Source organism: Alosa alosa, chromosome 14, assembly GCF_017589495.1.
Source record: "Alosa alosa isolate M-15738 ecotype Scorff River chromosome 14, AALO_Geno_1.1, whole genome shotgun sequence".
NCBI lineage: Eukaryota > Metazoa > Chordata > Actinopteri > Clupeiformes > Clupeidae > Alosa > Alosa alosa.
In genome coordinates, this window is record NC_063202.1 from 30359179 (window position 1) to 30379627 (window position 20449).

The window sequence follows — 20449 nt, forward strand, 5'->3', positions numbered from 1 at the left end:
GGTTTTGTCAGTGTTTGTTATGGGCTACCCATCAAGGAGGAACAGATTTTTTTAGATAGCATTACTTCTTTTTGCATGTTAGTGTTTTACTTAACACTGATGTTTACAAGTGTGGCAAAAATATGTACATAGAATTAGTAGATTTTATTAAATGAGTGCATGTTAATCATTGAGGAAATGAGTTGAAATAAGCGTATGTTAGATGCAAAACACATATCCAGCCTCTTCTGAATGGGAGTAAGTTGAATGATTAACCAACCTAAATGTACTGTATCAATGAGGCATTTGGCAATCAACTGACCCGCTTGTGTGTCTGCCAGTGCCCTGTGAGGCTGAATGATGTCTAACGGACAGATGTCTAACCTCTCTCCTTTTTCTCAGTGTTTGTGATGCAACATGTTTTCCGTATTTATCGGCATCTGTTTTGACGAAGCCCTGACCGTCTGAGCAGCTCTTATCTCTGCTCACACTCCCAGAAGAGCAGAAGGCACCCACTGGTCTCCTGGGGTTGGGCCTGCCTGTTTGAAACGGCAGCCACAGAGTGATGAGTCCCACAGTGGATGAGACAATCCCCTATGTGGGCCCAGTGGAGCTTCTATGCAGATTCTTTGACAGTTATTTGAATCATTCATCCCTCAGTAACTGAATCTGCCATCTGCTGCAGGGTACTGCTAGCTGGGGGAATGGAGGGGGATCGTTTCACACCCCTGTGCATCAAAACCTAACAAGCCAGATGGATTTGTATTTAGTGACAACTTTTTGAGTAATGACCGAGTTGGAAAAGTTGTGTTTCTTTTCCACTTTTCACTGGCAGTGAGATGTTAAGTGAAAAACGATGATCGTTGACTAACGATTTCTGATAACCGCCCCCTGAGATTGATGCCTGTGTGCATTTTTGGCACGCTCCGTTTTGGGGAAACACACTCAAGCTCATTTCAAGCCAGCTCACGTGGTAGAGGCCAAAACATAGGGGCATCTGAGGAGACATCTGTGATTGCCGTCTCAACTTTCAACACATGGGAAGCATTTATTAAAAACACTGCTCGCTCAGACTGCAATCACTGAGAGATATCCATCCATTTATTGTGCTGTTTTTGTCAATAAGTATACAAAAGCTGTTGCTAAAATATTTATAGAAAGTATACTATTTAAAAAAATAGCAATAATGTGCAATACATAGTTTGACAACTAATAAGCAGAAATGCTTTTTCTAAAGTAACAAATGAAAGTAACAAATGACAAGTCTGTACCATTCAAGCTATATAACAGTCAAAAGTCCATAGCACCTACGGATTTAACAATCAAGTACAAATGCAGAGAGCAAGATATCCTTTGGGGATTGCTGCTGTTGGTTCAGCTCTGATATATGGCACCAGACCAGCGGAAGGCATACAGCCTGTACAAAACTTTCTGGGAAAAGACAGCTGTCCCGGCTGTAGAAAAAAAAAGCAGAACCCTATGTTCTCATTTCGAGGAATGCTGGGAAAAAAGAAGGTCTGTAAACCATAAAGGTAAACGCTTGTCAATTATTGACATCATAACTCCTCTGTCTCACATTTGTTTCGAGGCACCAAACGCTATATATCACAGATAATGTGCAAATATTATTACAATGCGGTTGATGCAACTTACTACATTGCCCAACTGCCTGATACAAAAACCACTATCATCAAGTCAAGTACAGCTACGGCATATTTCTATGAAACAGTTCAGAGGGTAGTTTCACAGAATGCAAAATTCAATGGCAGACAGAGGAGAGGTCAACTCCCTTGCTGTGTAAAACATTAGACAGGTTGGAGTTTTCCGAGTAAGATCCCCTGAGGTGAAAGCACTAAAGTCATTTATGGCTGAAGGTTTACGGCTGTCTCCGGACCGCGCATATGGAGTAAGGGAGCGGCTGGAGAGTCATGCCCAGTTTAGGGGTGAGGCTGGGGACAAACCCCTGGGGAAACTGCAGGTGGAACCTCTGAAGCAGGGTGGTGAAGAACAGGAACATCTCCATCCTGGCAAGCTGCTCACCCAGGCACTGCCTTCGCCCTGAAGATTTAATAAATAAAGGTATCAGGTAAAGAAAGATATGTCTGCAGCATTATTTATGCAAGCTAATGGCACAAGCAGAATGGTGAAGAGCGAAAGGAGGTCATATTTCTGTTCTCAACTAGTAGGCTAATATAGTGCAGAGGATTTCAACTTGCCTAATGAGAAGGGGAGGAAGGCCTCCCTCCTGATGAAGTTGCCATTGCTATCCAGGAACCTTTCTGGTGAGAAAATGCCTGGATCTCCCCAGTACTTCTCATCAAAGTGGACAGAGTACAGGTTTGTGATGACCATGGTGCCTTTGGGGATGGTGTACCCACTCACGAGGGCATCTTGGGAAGTGGCACGGAAGATACCCAGGGGCACAATGTTGCAGAAGCGGAGGACCTCATGGAGCACGGCATCCACAAAAGGCATCCTCTGTTTGTCATCTAAGGTGGGGGTGCGTCCATTCAGCAGGACACTGTCGATGTCTTTGTGAACTCTCTCTGTGAGGACAGTAAAAAGTTTAGGGGATGGCCGCTAAAACAGATAACTGTTTGACTAGACTACTGTGTTTATGGTCTACTGGATAATGTTAGCATGGAATGCTAGAAGTGCCTTCAAAAGTTTGGAGGAACTCACTTGTGTTTCTGTTATGCAGTAACCAGTTGTATTTCCATGGACATGAACCCACCTTGAATGCTAGGGTAAAGGGCCATGTAGAGCATGGCCCAGCGGAGGGCATTGGTGGTGGTCTCAGTGCCTGCAATGATGAGCTCCCCCACCGAGTAGATCAGGTTCTCTTTGGTGTATGAGGTGCTCTTGTCGTTTGCACTCTGTTCTATCTCGTCCAGATAGGCGTCAATGTAGTGGCGTGGAGACTGGCGCACCCGGCCGTGTGCGAACCGCTCTGTGATCCCCAGGAGGAAGGTGTAGACTTCGGCGGCATTCTGGAAGAGCTTCTGGTGCTTGCCGAAGGGCAAATACTCTATCCAGGGGAAGGCGTTGTAGAGGAAGGCCCAGCCGCTGGCTGCCAGCTCCACGTTCTCGCTGAAGATCTCGATCATGTGCTGAAAGTCCCTGTCGTCGTACGTGAAGCGCTCGCCGAAGATGATGAGGTTGGTGATGTTGGAGACAGCATTCGTCACCAGATGTTTTGGGTTTAAGGGCCTACCCTTCTGCTTGTCGATGGCATCCACGAAGAACATGCACTCCTCGGAGATCTTTTTCTCAAACGTCTTCTGACCACTGCCAAAGTAGCGGAAGCTGTTGACGGCCAACTTGCGGTGCTCAATCCAACCTCGTCCATACTTGCTGTTGAGGAGACCTGAAATGAGAGTGTGCAGTAAGGAAATTTGCCTCTTTCCAGTCAGAACTTGACACTGGAAGATACACTGACAGCTATGGGCTGGATCTACAACAAAAGGCATCTGCAGTTAAGACGGCTGTACTTCAAGTTGCTGTTAAGAGAGCAGTGAAGCAAAGTCACCAGTGACTTTTCCCTCCTGTAGTCATACTATACAATGATCATATTACACATCTGTATTCAATGAACTACAATGACTGACAGTTTGTACATTTCTCAGCATTTGGTGTTCTGTGAATATGGGGAAAAATAAAGGCTTGAATAAATTTGGCAAATCCCATTAACAATGGAATAAAACATTTAGCTTGCTGTACCAGAGTTAATTGATTAGATGAAGGGTTGTGACTTCTTATTTGGGCCAGTTCAAGCCAAAAATTAAACTGAAATGAAAATATAGAGCATATATCCCCCACATAGTTCCAGTTTAGGTAAAGAAGATAGCCTTTTTGTATTTTAATATCATCAAATGATGAGCTACTAATTAGTACCTTGATATACCTACACTCTAGTAAAAAGGCCTACAGTGTTGCATCGGTTCTGCCAAGTCATGTCCAGTTCAATAACTTAATAAGGAGGCTTTCATTCTATTTCAATCAGCAAATAGCTTTGCTATTTAAAAGGCTTAGCCAGATCAGTTTTCCCTGGGACTATGTAAATGCAGTGACTGTAGGATGGGTACATTTAGTTTGCAGACATAAGTTGTTCACTTGTTCCATAAGGTTACCTATTAAATGTGCAAAGGTTAAAAAGGGAGGGGAGGGGGGGCTTAATCATCCTTAGGATTTTTGAAATTGATGGAAGAGGAGGCTTGCAAATGATACAGCTGGTTATAGACAAATAATGTCCCAATGGCTGTCATCCACTCCATGATGCTGAATATAATTCAGATTAAAGTAGCCTATACGTGAGTCATCCTGTAAATAGAAAGTCATCATCCTTCACTTTAAACGTTTTTCTACCACTGCCATTTTTGATAGGCCCCTACAGAAAAACGTTTACACCACTCCTGGAACTCTGTAATGGCATCCGATAATGGCATCTGTGGGTTATTCAGAGCAGAGGGTTACAATGGTTTGCTGAATAACTGTTCACTGTAGAAAATGTTACACAGAGCATTAAGTCCTACAACAGGCTATAAGGCCTACCTACCTCCCATTTTGGTCATTTTCTGAAATAAAGGCAGAGAAGGTCGATCAGCAAACACTTCGCCCTGATGCGAGAGACATTCTTTGATGGCATCATAGCCATTCAACACTACAGTTGAGATGCCGCCAAGATCGAGGCTGAATATCTAGGAGACAGACAGAAATGCAATAAATTACTTTAATGTATTTTTCCTACAACTACATTTTGGTCTGTAGACAAGCCAAAGAAGCGCTACAACGTTCCAGGATAACCATGCATTTCTCCGAAGTCTCAGTAACGCTGCCTGTTAGACTACCACGCTGACTCAGCTGTTTCGGTCTCTTGCAAAGCTTGCAAGCTGCCAAAATGTTGTTTCACTCTTTTGTTCTCATAGGAGCCGTCTGCATGATGCTATGGAACAAGTCGATTCAGGTATAACCTTTCACACAATTTAAAATGACATAGGTTATTCGACTGTCTTGGAGCCGAGTGCTAGTCTTGCGGCAAGTGTGGCCATGCAAAGCGCACACAAATTGATTAAACGAGCGCTATGAACTGTCATGAATATTTAACAGCAGTCTGTTTACAGCTACTCGTTATATACACAGTTGACAATAAATTGCCATAGCATTCAGTGACTTGCAATTAAACGGTAAAAGAGTTCTTGTTTTGAAGCATGTTTTAAGAGTCCGTCATTAGCCTACCTGTCCGTAGATTTCACTTTGTTTCTTCATAAAAACGTGCGGTTCCGATGCAAGAGATAAAATGTTTCCTATCATGGGGAAAGGTGTCGGTCCAGGAGGGAATCCTCGGGGTCTCCGCTGCTTGAGGAGTTGCCTGACCACCAACAGCAGTAATAGAGTCACCACTAAACTGCATAAGCCCAAAACCGATTGACCGCAGGAAACGGTTAACAGAGATGGTAATCTAAAGATTGATATCATTATGAAATAACACTTTTGCATTCAGAGGACACTAACTTCTTCCCCCCACACAAAGACTAGTATATCACCTTGCACATGTTCCTATCCCCCGCCTCTACAGAGCTAAGATTGGCCAGGCAATGAGCCGGGAGCATTATTGATCAACTTTGATTTTCCTTCCTTTCTTTTATCGAGTGCGCCTCCACTGTCTGAGGTATATGAACTGTCCTCGAGTTAACGTTATTGACAGAAGTTATTATAGATTTATACAAATGACCTGTTTAGATTCTGTAATAGCCATGCAGCACTTCCATTTTTATACTTCTTCTGTAGTTGGATTAATATTAACAAAACAACTTCCAAAAGTTAACCAACTTTGTAAAAGTGTAGCCTATAGTTAGTGCCATAACAGCTCTAATACGTCAGTCACTGTTCTGCTGTTCCTTGTTGGTGCCCCCCCAATCCTTTCTTATGCAGCCCTTGCCACTTATAAATGCACACCAGACATAATTTCACTGCATTTCTTACATCCAGTAACTATATGCATGTGACAATAAACTTCCTTGTATCCTTGTATCCTTGTACCTAGTAATGTTTCTATACAACACATGTAATCATTCACTTAATGTTTATATTGATCAATTAAGAGATTTTTGGCTACACAGGTAATGTTATTTGAATTGCTGCATGTTAAGAACTACTGCACACCAGGGCTGTTACGTTACCCCAGCTGAGCCCAGAGAGCAGATAGGTCAGGGCTGGTCAAACAGCCACATTTTTTCTTGCCCTGTGGTGTCTGCGTGTCTGAACTTTGACCGAGTGAAAGGCAAAACCCTTTTCAGGTCGCATCCCTACCCCCACGTCTCGACTATTTTTCAACCAGACACAAAAGTCCTTCTGAAAAGAAGCTTTTTTCATTGCAGATGGCTTTACCCAAAGTGACTTGCGAAATGTTTCTCCTCCTTCTTTGAGCCAGTGGGTATTAGAATGTGTACATTTGTCATAGTTTATATATGCTTTTCTTAACCCAAAGCAAAATGTGTTGGAAGCTTTGCTGCATGGTGTAAGCACCTTGTTTGAAACCCACTGGCTTAATATGAATGCACTCATTAAGACATTGCTTTTGTTAATCTACTCATTTGCAACCCCCACGAGTACTATAGGGCACTATAGTGGGCAGTTTCCCATACATGAATTAAGCCTAGCCCAAGACGTAAAGGTTTTTCTCAAAGATGATTTCCACTGAAGTTCTCGTTAAGTCTTGGGCTGTAGGGTAAGATGCTGGATGACACTTTTGTTCAAAGCAATTTACATTATATTTGTACCAAAGACCAAACAAAACACACCAGAGAACTGGTCTTAGAGGTTAATATAATTCAGCCTTGTACATTTGAACCATAGCTATGCATAGGCTTGGGAATCGGTTCCAGGTATCGGTTAGGAACCGGTTCCAAACATTCCGATCCATCGGAATCGTAGACATCCACACATTAACGATTACACTAACGATTCCAATACAAAGCTTTGTTTTAGAAATGTTCACTTTTTTAGAAATTTTAAAGCATTTAACTTCTTTATTGATATTGCACATTTGGTATTCATTCTCTAAAACCACTTTAAATTAGACATTCAAAGCCAACAACTCTCAAAACCATCCTATAAGTGTTCAGCAAATGGTACAGGAATCGATATGGGAATCGATAAGGAATTGCATCGATAAGCAGACTCGACAATGGCATCGATATCGATAATTTCTTAACAATGCCCATCCCTAGCTATGCACAAGCCACAATATCTATACCACTGCCCTTATTATGTTTGCCAAGCCTCCTGGAGTTTGTGTAAGCCATGGGCAAGAATTGTTGGCTTGAAAGAGAAGTGTCCCCATGATACTAATTGTCAGTCGCCACATGTTAGTTACAGCGTAATAAAGAGACACGCAGTCGTCTAATCAACTGATGTGCAGCGACCGGGCTTGTGACCCCTGTTAGGGACTCCTTCATGGCTGCCAGCGACACACTGCTGCAGCAAAATGGGTTTGTGTCTGACGTCCTGTCTGTTGGATGCGTGCACAGATGTAAACAAAACAAACGACTCGTTAGCAGGGGAATTTTCTTGTCAGGTTGAAGACCCTCCTTTGGTGTGCCTCAGCAATGTCTGTCTCTGGCGGTCAATCGGTGGCAACTCCTGGTTTTTCTCTCTGTCTTTCTCTTGCTCTCTCTCCGGATCGAGCGTTCCCCAGTGTCTCGGGTCTCATTAGCGGTGGCGACGGCGCTCCAGTATGATATAGAGCTACTTTGTCCCACACGGCTCTGTAAACAGGCCTCAACGGGGCTCTTCTCAAAGATTACCGTTTGTCACCAGCACTTAATGAGGATGCCTGCTGCTGAACCAACCAAAGTGGCTCCCTCCCTATCTGGCCCTCCAAATACGCACCAGCTTATTGTGTTCCATAGGGGCAAGAGTCATGTGGTAATACATATATGGTTATGAAATAAGAATTCCTGAAAAACCCTGTGCGGGACTTAATGTCTTCTTACCACATGGATGACTAATTCGAAGAAAGATTGTGTAAAAAAGGCCAATGCTTCCGGCAGTGGGGCCAAGTGATTTTTTTAAATAGGATTATGCTTGAGAAATTGGTGGACATGGTTAAAAGTATATAGATGTATGTGGTGCCACTTGATTGAAATTTTTTACTACATCAAGTTTAATGTCCTTTATAAAATAATTAAGGAAATTGTGCGGTGGTGAGGGATCATCTGAAGGGGCCGTGATGAAGAATTGAGGGGGTGGCCTTAGTTTGCTCTTGCAGTAGAAGTCTGATTAATGAAGCATAGCCACTAATTCAGTTTCATTTCCTTAATGTCTGTTGAGTCTGTCTGCAAACTTTGCTCTGTCCATCTGAAGTGTGCCCCGGCCCCTAATGTGGGCCATAGATTAGAGCTAAGTAACGTTTGCTTGCACAGCCCTGACAAAGGTCCACTAATGCTCTGTCCTTTTCAGTTTCCAGGTGGTTAAACAGTCTGTTTGGCAGACAAATGACCTGAAGTACCAATGGCAGAGCACACAGTGACTAAGGCTTTTCAAGCTGTTTGCAAAAATAAGTAATTTACACTAGATAATTTCCTAAAGTAGAGATGCACTGCATTGCTTCTTTTGTCAAATGAAACAAGTAGCAGTGGAACACTAACTTAGATAGATACTCTACTTCTGCCCAAAATGTTTTTGGGAAATGTTTGTGGCTGATGTCATGTTCGGTTGATTTATATTGCATATTGAATGAAGCCCCTGTTAGCTGTGTCTCTTTCCTGTGTCTGTTTCCAATCTGGTCCAAAAAATGATTATCTGTTTCTTGGAATAACTCACAGTTGGATGAAAATGCAAGAAGATGTTGGATCATGATTGGCTTTGAAAAGGTTACAGTATTGATTGAAAACTTTCCCCCCCTTAAAGTTAATAAAAACTTGAAGCAGAAATTGCTCATCAGTGAAACAATTCTCTGATCTATGGGTGAGGGGCCCTATTTTTTCCCTTTTCGGATCTCCTGGCCGGAAGTGGTGATTCATTACGGGCGCAGGAGGCATTCGTGTACACGACTGCAGTTTTCATGCAGCATTCAGCTGCGGGGGGGACCCCAACGCTCTCCAATTCCCCTGATTTACTGAGGCCGTCAACGGCCCCGCGCTCAGTTCAATAGCCTTAAAAGGCTCATCCGCACTAATGGGGCTCCGTAGTGACGCAAAAGAGGAGTCTTACTCCAAATGCTTTATGGGGCCTTGCCCAATAATGAAAAGTAAGGGGAATCAAATGATGCCTCATGACAAACAGTTTTGTAATTGGGTTTGAAAATCCAAACACATTAATGGCAGTTGCTGCTTTGATTTCCACAAAGGGTCACTTCAGCGTGGAAACACAAGTCAGTGAGGGAGGCATGGGAGTCCTCCAATTGATTGATCTGGTGATAACACGAATGGGGCGCTTTTTCCGTAGCAGTTAGGTACACTGGCTGACATTTGTAAATATTATATTTACTTGCAGCTCAGGGAACAACATCAGTAAACATCCTCAACAATATTCTGAGTAGAAAGTCTCCAGAGTAAAACCCAGCTATAGACAGGAGACCAGTTTTGCACATATCTTTTCAAATAAAGAATCTTTTAAGGGAAAGTATTATGTGGATAACTCATGTGGATAACTCACTAATCTTACTCGTTTTTATTGTCATGTGCCTCTGCACAGTTTATTGCATTACAAAAACAAGTGCAATGTAAGAGATTCTCAAATCACATAAAACTATTAATATGTTTACATAAGAATATTTATGTCGTATTTGTTTACTATCAAAAATAAATAAAGAAATAAACAATTGAATGTGGGTAAAAGCCTCAATCACTAAGCTTAATGAAATACGTTGCAGAGTAGATGACTGGGAATTTTTGTGAATGGAGCACTTCGACACAGGTATGACGTCATTGGATTACCACATTTTTTATTGACCCATGGATTCAGCCATTGGATGACGGAGGGAGCGGAGCTTCATGATTGGCTCAGTTTTGACAATTAAACACCTACACAGTCAATAGACAAAGCAGTCAGTGAATATATAGAGCCTCTGTAGTAGCCAGATGGAACAGACTTACAAGTTGGTCAGCAAACCAAACTAACTCAACTTATTCCATTTCTTTCTTTTGCAAAGAGCTCTAACACTCAAGGTAAGACAGGACCCTTTCCGTCCCTCTCGTTCTCTCTGTTGGGACACTGCAGACTTGCAATGGGAATGCGTTTTTGCAGTTTAGACTTCTTAGATCTTTCATAAACCCATGTTGTTTAACTGTTTAGCCAGGCAACTGTAACGAGCATAGAAGAAAAGGTTAGCTGTGAGGATGGCTTGAAATGTTGTATGCGTTGTTTTGTGGTGTGTTATGGTCTGGTCGTGGTGTGGGGGTTAAGAGCAGAAGACTGTGTCGTCCAGTGCCAGAGGAGACGGCCAGGGACTGCAGCTCATTACACTAATGCACCAGGTCCCGCAGGAGCCTCCGTCAGCAGCTCCTAATCTTCATAAAATCACTCCTGGGATGGCATGAGCGGCTAGTCAGGGTGCGCAGGCAAGGGAGCTGCACTGAGGAGGTGGACACTGGGCAGGGCTGGGCAGCTCAACTGATCAACAGCTCTCCTGCCTGCCAGGTCTACCTCCACAGCCGCCACTGAGCTGGGGGGTATAACGGGGAGTTTACTGCATGCGGTTAAGGCAGATAGTCTAACATGGTCAGTCTACAGGTGTGGCTACAATATCCATAGTCTAGTAGATAGTGTGACCGGGAATAGAAAAGAGAGGTGGACCTTTTGAAGTGAATATTCCTGGAGGATTGAGGCTTGCTTTTCGTACATTTTTTGTTAATTGAATTGAACTTTTAAATGTTTCTGTATTTTATTTTTCAAAAACTCTGCGTGGATATAAAGCCGTTGAGTCTAATAGTTGTGTGTTTGATGCAGGGACCATGGTTATGTTGAAGATCTCAGCTTTCCTTCTTGCCTATGCCCTGATCATTTGCCAGATGTACTGCTCTCAAGCCGCTCCTGCAAGGTGAGCCATTCATTATGTATCAGTGGGAATTATTTGATTTTTATTTTAATTCCATAGATGGGTCTCTTTTTCTAGTAATTTATGTTGGTTACAGTACATTGGTTTTTGGTTTGGACGTAGTGTCTTTAAATGTATTTGAATATATTTTATTAAATTTACTCCTTTCATCATTTTCTATAATCTATCTGGATACAGGGCAGATTGCATTACACATTGCGATGTTATGAAATATCAATAATTTCAATGAAGGAATTAAAAGATGTATTAGATGAACCCTTGCCAAGAGCTCGGTTACAACAGTATTGATTTTGTCATAAATTTAAACTTGGCTCGCAGTCAACTCTTAACTGAGGCACTTTAAGGGGATTGTTTTAATAGTGGGCTTCTGTACACTCAGGCAGATGATAGAAGCTTTTAACATAAGCACTGCCGTCACGATCCTCCTGACAAATTTCATATCATGTGCAATTAAAATAATGTAATAATATAGTGGAGATAATCTAATTAAGGCTTTGTTTGCAGGACTGACTTTGACTCAAATCGAGTGGCGCTCACTGACTATGAAGCCCGGAGGTTACTGAATGCCATTGTCAAAGAATTTGTTCAGATGACTGCGGAGGACCTGGAACAGCAAGCAAACGACGAAAATAGGTAATTTTTTTGTTCATAGTAATCTGAAAGAGTATCTAGGGAAATTAAATTTGAAATCTTATTCACTGTGTACATTTGTAAGAGGTTTTTCTGCAGTCTATTCCAACGAAAGTGTTGCTGCCACTTACATAAAATGACAGCTCCAGTGATCATTTAAAGTCCAGAGGTATGTTTGCAAAATCAGAGAGGATCATTGGCAAAAAAATCCTTATTGATGTCAAAATGTTCTCTGTCAATGCCCAAGTATTGCATGGAACTCCTTTTGAATTTCTTGAATGTTGATTTTCTTTGAGGGACTTTTCTTAAAGGACTTGTTTGCTTGCGGTCCGCATGAGGCAGAGAATGAGTATGGAGGGTTGTATGCATGAGGTGGTGCTCAGACGAGCAGTCTACACGCTAGAAAACACTCCTCACTGTAAGACAGCCATTGAAACCTAGATGAAATTTCACTGATTGTCAAAAGCATGATTGGTGTTTGCATTAAATTTACAATGAAATATATTTTAGTCCATATTTACAACAAATAACCGCATGAACTGCAGGGTTCTAACCTGATAGATTGTCAAAAGCATGACTGATGCTTGCTTAAACATTGCAATGTAACATATTTTACTCCATATACAACAAATAACTGCATGGACTGTGAGCTTCCATCCTGATGGTTCATTTTACCATAGCATTATGGTGTGTTGTGCATTTTTGACATTGCATGAAGGTGAAGACTGTGTATTAACAACATCAAACTGGTATGTGTAGTGTAAATGCATGAGTCTGCATGAGTTACTATGAGTCTGCCTCTGCATGTTGTCTCTCCTAACAGTGCTGAAAGACCCTTGACCAAGCGCTGCTCCAACCTCAGCACCTGCGCATTGGGCAAGCTCTCTCAGGAGCTGCACAAGCTGCAGAGCTACCCTCGCACCAATGTTGGGGCAGGGACACCTGGAAAAAGGCGCAGTCTGTCAGAGTCTGAGATCTTTGCAAACTATGGGGAGCAGTTTAACCGCAACTGAGATGTCCAGCTTCCACCCTACTGTAGTTTGTCCCTGGGGCACAAAATAGCAATGCATGTGGATTCTGTTTTCCTGATCGACTTGCCTGACAGAGTAACACAATAATGAAAGACAATCAAAATTTATATAATGAATATTATTTTTGGATCTTTAAATTCAGTTATGGCAAATATTTCCCCTTTGCTTTAGTATATATCACTGGTAGCATAAGGACAATGACAGTTTCACAACAGAGACAGATTTCTTTTTGTGTGCATATAACACTTTTCTGATTTAATAAACATATTTTACCAATACATGGTTTGTCCATGAATTTAAGACACTAAGATCCTCAAACCCACACACACGTGCAAACACATGAATATGAACAGGTAAGATGTAAAAGAAAACAACAACCACATCTAACAATATTGTCTACAATTTAGATGTTCAAATTTTGGGTCATAGTGATGACATACTCAGTGCAGTCTTTTCTCCTTCAGCATTACGGCACAGAAGCGGGCATGCAACACAGCCACCTGTGTCACCCATCGTTTGGCAGACTTCCTCAGCCGATCAGGTGGCATGGGCAACACTAACTTCGTCCCCACCAACGTGGGCGCTCAGGCATTCGGACGGAGAAAGAGGGACAGCCAGCAGTGAATGTATAGACGTACAGACCTTGAGGCACTGGTGAGAAAGAGCATATCTGTCCTCCCCATCTCTCTCACTAAGTAATACAGACTACATGCTGGAACTAAAATGAGGGAACTAAAGTTTAACCATAGAGGAAAGAACACCTCTGTGAGTAGTAAAACATCCTTGAGCAGCTTATCATCCCTGTGTTGCCTTCATTTTGTTTTGTTGCAGGTAATGACTGTGAGAAGATCAAACACAAGACTCTTGAGAATGAAGACGCGTCACCCTCACCAGAATGGCCTCCAAAACAACAGCACTGATCTCTTGCATCCAATCCATGTTGAACAAACAAACAAACATACAAACAAACAAACAAACTATTGTTTTGCTTTAAAGAGAAGAAGAAACACACACACTTATGAAAACATGAATGATCAATTATTATATTGTTATATTACATTAACAGATAATCAGAAAGTCCCATTCATTTGACTAGACAAGAGGGAAAGGGTGAGGGAGGTCTGTCTCTCTTCCAGCCTAGAGCACATATTTGGTGTGTCAACTGTAACCCATGCTGCTGTGCCCGTTCTCACAGCATTCTGCACATTTCTTTCAGGGACACCATTCATTCCACCCGCAGAGGCTGGTCTTGGCTGTGTCTTGTGCCTTGATGTAAACCACTTTACATACAAAACAAAAACTCATTACTGTACAATATGTTTAAAAAGACGAAGAAGCTTTGAGCTATCAAGAGAAATTCATATTGTAACAATTGTGAATTGAAGCAAAATTAAAATGTATTTTAGATACATAAGGGTTGTTTTTTCTTCTGCTGATTTGGTGACTCACCCAAACATTATTTGTGATGGTTTCCCCCTACTTCATGTAAATATGATAAACCATGTTGGAGCAAGATAATCTAATACAAATATAATAACATAAAGCACATTAATTATTTTGGCACCAGTATTGTCCTATTATTACAGTACACATAGTAAAATGATTATATGACTGCATAATGTCACTTGTGAAAAATATATCACAAAGAAATCTATTAAGCAGTACAACAACAAAAACTGTAGCTCAAATTGTTTTTTCCATTTAAATATCTTTTTTTGCTGAACAACGCATAAGAGAGTCATTCTAAGGTAGGAGACTGCTGGATTAATGAATGCCACATAATTTAATTTAAGCATTTGTTTAAACAAACATTCATTTTAAGTCTAAATGTATCTGATCTCTCTATTAGAATGTGATTCTGTGATGTCATACATGTCGACTGTAGGCCTAATTGGCCATTGGCATTCTTAACGATGGCTTGTTATAAAAACAACTGACCCTTGTGCATTGTCTGGTTATAAAGCAAATGATCCAATAGATTTTTATGTCAGAATGGCTTTTCGATTGAAGACTGTGTACATCAGTGATTCTAAAGGCTGGAGCTCTACTGTGTGCATTAACTCTTCCCATTTATTTGGTGAATAATGTTATGTCTACCTTTATTGACTATAACTTAATGTCAGTCTGATATAGACTGTGTCAATAACGGTGACATTAATGTACTATAATGTACTATTCAGACAAAGGCTTAAAATGACTACAACATTAGACTATTTTGGGAAAATAACTGTCAATGATAGCCATTTAAAAAAAAGGAATAATGCATTTCCTTTTGTTCAACATTTGTTGCATACTGAACACAGGATTGAATGGGTTATGTTTTTATTGTAGTAACCTTTTCAGAGGATTTTTTGTGAACTATTGCCTTTCGAAACAAACCAACATGTCTAACTGATTTTGCAGCTTATCATGACGATATACCACTTTCACACAACAATATTACCACTGTTTCTGAGCTTGATCTATTCCATAACCTCTGAATTACACAACAGATGCTTGTCATATGCCTTAGTACTCTGTTAATGGCATCTTACCACATTGTGCTTGAGTGCATTCTTAACACGGTATACTGACACTCTAATTATCTCTTCTGGAGAGTATTGACTTGCAATACCATTGATATCACATTTATCACACCGTCACAGCACACCAATCAGCTCACCACTTTCTCAGTGGTACTGTTCCATTGAATGATTTTTGTCCTTGTCCCAAGTGCCTTGTCCATTGCCTACTGAAGGTAGAAGATGTTTCTTTCTCTTAAGACTCTGTTCTCTGGGCATTGATTCACGGCTTTCGAAGCAAGAGATAACTGGTCTGTCCCAAGAGCTGGGTGAGATGTATAGGAACAGCCTGATTTGTTTACATTGAATAATGCAAAGCAGCATGACCGCGCAACAGAGGTAACATGGACAGAGAAGGTCAGCTGGCCATCAATCATGAGTTTTGTGCAACCTTGGTAGGAGCAACAGTTCAGGGGCCCTAATTGAAATGGCGGGCAAAGTAAACAAGCAAAGTTCTTGTGCATGAACTATAGCTGTCGTGTGGTATGTGGGAGCATTGAGCAGACTCATCCATGTTTGCAGCTTGCTACATTGCCATGCTGTTAAATTTGCAAATTGATTTTTTGTCTAGTTATTAAATTAGTCTTGGTTAGACTTAAGGGGCCCTATCATGACGCATGGTCACTGGTGAATAGTTTAAACAAATTTCGGGGTTTGTCCAGTCCATATTGGGTATGGTTTAGTTATGAAATTGGTAACACACAATGGTAAATAGATAAATAGATAAATAAAACTAAAACAATATGTACATATATATAGCCTATAATTACATTCCACAATTCATTTAAAAGCCATTAATATAATAAAATGTTATTTTAACTTGGCTTTAAAAGCACCAATAGTTGGTGTAGATCTGATGTGAAAAGGGAGGTTGTTCCATAACTTGGGCCCAGTTACTGAAAAAGCATGATCACCTTTATTTTTTAGAATTAAATATTTATTAGAATATGTTTTTTAATATTATTTAATAGAATTAATATTTTTTAGAATTATCATAAATTCATGCATGAATTAATTCATGATGTATGCATTACTTCATTCCTTTATATCTTATGAATCATCAGGAATTTACATGAGTTCATAGTCTCTCATTCTTGACCTCATGCCTGAACAACACATCAACTAAGACATTCGGTACGATGGGTACATCATTATGATTTATGATTTCATAAGCATGATCATCACGATTACATGAATTTTAGGTTCATTGCTCATGAGCTCATAATGTCTGTGGCCCCCCCAACTAAAGTGTTGAATAATGACATGTGTTTAGAGAACTGCAAAGTTGTGTTCAAATCAGAATTTTAGCAGTGATGACCACATTTTTGGCAGAAAGAGAAATAATCATGATCATGCTTAATAAAACTTATGTGAATTCCTGATGATTCATGAGATGTTAAGAAATTAAGTAATAGTTTTGGATGAACTAGAGTGGTGGACACCGAAAGTTTGACGATTGGTCCTGTCTCGACTTTTCTGACTCGTTTTGAATTGCCTTTGACTGCTCAGGGTGGCTGCCAACAGGCATACTGTAGTAGGCTACTCAAACATGTCCTAAAACAACCCTTAACGTTTGTTTTCAAAACTGATCTAAGCCAGTTTATATGCAGTAGGACATATACCACAAGCCAGTGAAGCATTAATCACAGATGTGACTGTTGGCATAATGGCAGGAGATAAGGCTTGGCGTTTAGACACCTCACTCTTAGTGACAGCTGTGCTCTTGACCAAACATCTTTATGTCACAGTTTTCCCCTTACTTTATAGAAATATAAAAGGTATAATAGATGATGGACTCAGGTAGATATACTTTGTGTTTCAAGGTGTCCATGCAGAGAAGCTAATGCAGAACTGTTGATGTTCTGATTGCAAGTAATTCTAAAATAGATAGTTCCTATCTTTGATTATGATTTGCTAAACCAAGTTTGTGTAAAACACTCTTAACCTGCATGCAAACTTAACCTGCGACTCCTCTTCCCGTCGTGCCTAACAACGCCCCTTAACTGTTCTAATATCACAGTAACCTACAGCCTCTTGGGACTTATTGCTTAATTGCACTTCAAGTTTACTACATAAACTACAAGTTTATCTCTTTTTTATTCTAGCAGGGTTGGAAGTAGCATGCAACAGAGTTAGATAATTTAATTACTAAACAAATGTTATTGCAATTAGAAAGTGAATTAGTAAGAAAGTGTAATAACTAAAAGTGAAAATGTAATTGAATTACAGTTACTTAAGAAAAGCTTAAGAAGTTCCAGACGTTTTCATCAGTTGGGATCTTTTGCAAGCAATCATTTTTGAGGAAAAATGTATTTTTGTTTGATTCCACAAAAGGCACAGAAAGAAGATGAGTCCACAATTTCTGTTTGACTTCTTACTGAGATTTCACAGTGCAATCATTTTTGAGCAGTTTCAAGTAAAAAGAAGTCCACGATATTCAATAATTACTCAATACTGTGCCAAGTACTGTCCCATTAATCCTGGTCATAAAAGACACAACAACATAAGAATCTACTAATTGGACAAATTTACAGTAAATGCCATTTATGCCCTCTCTCTCATAGCCGCATGTCATTATCTAAATGGATTACAGAAAGCCAAAACCAGTTCCCCAGCCCAATCTTGTACCAGAATTAAACAAAAAATGGAAAGCATCAATAAAGAATGCCAAATAAAGCTGCAGGCACTTAAAACCACTGAGCTGAATCATTCATGCCCTTTCTTCCAAATGTATGTGGTCACTCGATGGCCTCTTGCCAGAAAGTGAGCAAATACATTGGATTGAATTGGAGGGGGGTTATACATGTTCTTCTAGTTATGATTATGAAACAAAAGTTGGTGGCTTCCAGTGGGTGAGACACACTATATGTTAGGCTACTATTAAGGCTTCTATAGGAATGCAACAAAGGAACTTACTGCATTGCTGTATGGATTCATGTAATATCAACAGTGACTGCAGCAACAACAAAAAATGCTTAAAGGCCAATGGAAATGAAAAACAATATTTACATGTGTGTTTCTCAGATTGTTCCCCAGACTACACTGTTAACATGTCAACATGATGGACCAGGTATGTTGGTTCAGTGTCTTTATATTCATATATTTTATTGTGGGGGGAGTTAACATTATCACCTAAATCTAAAACTGATACTCTACAGACTAAATTAGACTTTGCTTCACATGTACAGGAGATAACAATGTACAGATTTTTTTTTTATTGACATCTATACTTTCAAATCTTACAAAAGTATTGGTATTGGCTAGACGGTAATGGATATTTCTAGTCCTACAGTTACATGTGTGAATGAACATACACCTCATCTGCATGTCGTTAGTCTTTCGAACATGCAGATCAGAGCAGTGGGGCAAAACGTGGCTCTCGTTAAAGAGGAGTGATTCACAATTTGCTCAAGACGTGTAGACATTTGCTATTGAAACATCAATAAAGCATGAAATGGATGGGAATGGACTATCTGTCTGTGGTCTCTCTGTGTCTGGGGTCAACCATTTAGCACACTAACCCAATCCACATTCAAATCTAATCCAAAATTTGAATATTAATGATCCGTTTTAGCCATGTCAAATTTATATTTCATAGCAGTTAAACCATGCTTTGTATTCAGGGTCATCAGTGGTTGTAATTCCACCTAGGATAGGATGTGGGTGCCTGACAAATTCTAATGGAGCATTTTAAAAGTCTCTAAATAGCCTAAATGAATAGCGTGGTATAGCGTCACTATCACTCTAACAATGCCAACATGCTATTAAAAACTGCATAGCACAAGGTAACCAAAGCTGTACCAGTAAAGATGCCAAAAGCACATCTAGACATTTATGACTCCACTAAAATTTGTGTGGAAAATTAAAATATTTATGGCTTTATGCTACATTGGTAAATTATATTTTACTAGAACACTCAGGACAATCTATTCTAAATTTGTCATTTTGATGAGATAATAAGTTAATGAATGTGTATTCAACATCATCACAGGCATCAGATCCACTGTCCACAATATTTTCAAGTTCTCTTGAGACAAAAATTAACAGGGATGTTCCACATATCACCTTGAGAATTTATGTAAAATATAAACAGTGACAATTTTTGCTTTAAAAATTCTCTTGTATTGACTGAACTTCAATATATGTCAAATTAATTATACATGACCATGAGATCAGTCTACACATCAGAACGGTTCAAAGCACAATGGATGGGTAGTTAAAGTAAATATTCATTCAGCCATTCTTCACATTTCTGTAATATTAAGCACTGATCAATAAAAAGTAGTATTGTAAATGTGTTTCTTTTGTGGGTAAATACTCCTAATGCAAGTAAAGATGTATACTGTGACATTTTGAAATCTAAAATGTAGGTGTGCTAAATTAACTCACAATAGAGAGCAAATTTCACTATAAGCTGATAGTCTCACCACAGATGGTGGTTCTAAAGATTTAAGATCATTTATTTGCAGAAAGAACAGTTTGTCTAAGCCATCATATTAAGTGAGCCTGTGCAGTGGGCAGCAGCATAAGAGACATTTTCCTCTGAGGCTTCTCTACCTGGCCTTTTAGCTCAAACTCAAAACTCCAGTAGGTCAAAAGAATGGACACCAGGTGGGCGGAGAAAAGGGGAGAGAAATAAGTAAAGAGATATTAGTTTAAAATCCCTGGCAAGTGATGGCTTGTGATGGCTAGAAGGGGTGCTAAGTTAGCTGGTATGTGTCTGTGATATGAAACCAATGATCACAAAACAAAGTCCTTTAGCAGATAAAATCACAGTGCAAGTGTATGTACCCTTATTTTGCCGTAAGCTCTGCAGCTTAGTCAGTTTAAAATATTGTCTAGGCTGGGAGCCAAGAGCATAGGAGGTGTGTCATGATTCAAATGATAGAAACAATGCAAACCATGCAGGTCCTTTCTTTGAGTTGCCTCCATTTGAGATGCAGTGTGCCACCCAGGATATTAGTATAAGAAAACAATGTCCATCACAGGGATATAGGGATGGATGTTTTGACAACATCCTCAAACTTACTCCAGGAGCTAGAGACTTTCAATGATGTATTGCTTTTGCTTCCCTTTTTGTTACAAATTGTGCAGTAAAATGTAAAACTTATGAGTCAAGAGCTCAGGTCTCAGTTTTCACAAAACTTTCCACCAACATGGAACTGTAACTCAGCTGAGCTCAATTTGGC

The 20449-nt window shown here is 40.1% G+C and overlaps 2 protein-coding genes across 4 annotated transcripts; one reads left to right on the top strand and one right to left on the bottom strand.

The window, feature by feature from the left end:
* Positions 1-1058: 1058 nt before the first annotated feature.
* Positions 1059-5541, bottom strand: LOC125306797 (vitamin D 25-hydroxylase). 2 transcript variants are annotated; one of them, XM_048262338.1, is made up of 5 exons: positions 5215-5541; positions 4535-4676; positions 2714-3346; positions 2196-2525; positions 1059-2037 (listed from the first exon to the last, which is right to left on the bottom strand). In XM_048262338.1, exons 1-5 carry the CDS (start codon positions 5473-5475, stop codon positions 1856-1858), a joined length of 1548 nt encoding a protein of 515 aa, XP_048118295.1. In that variant the 5' UTR covers positions 5476-5541; the 3' UTR covers positions 1059-1855. The 2 variants fall into 2 exon arrangements, with proteins under 2 accessions (XP_048118295.1, XP_048118297.1); XM_048262340.1 differs by lacking the exons at positions 4535-4676; positions 5215-5541 and having other exon boundaries at positions 2662-2864.
* A 4497-nt stretch (positions 5542-10038) lies between these two features.
* Positions 10039-14641, top strand: calca (calcitonin/calcitonin-related polypeptide, alpha). Of its 2 annotated transcripts, XM_048263125.1 has the most exons (5): positions 10039-10148; positions 10930-11020; positions 11543-11671; positions 13164-13353; positions 13531-14641. In XM_048263125.1, exons 2-4 carry the CDS (start codon positions 10935-10937, stop codon positions 13321-13323), a joined length of 375 nt encoding a protein of 124 aa, XP_048119082.1. In that variant the 5' UTR covers positions 10039-10148; positions 10930-10934; the 3' UTR covers positions 13324-13353; positions 13531-14641. The 2 variants fall into 2 exon arrangements, with proteins under 2 accessions (XP_048119082.1, XP_048119081.1); XM_048263124.1 differs by lacking the exons at positions 13164-13353; positions 13531-14641 and adding an exon at positions 12492-12977.
* The last annotated feature ends 5808 nt before the right edge of the window (positions 14642-20449 follow it).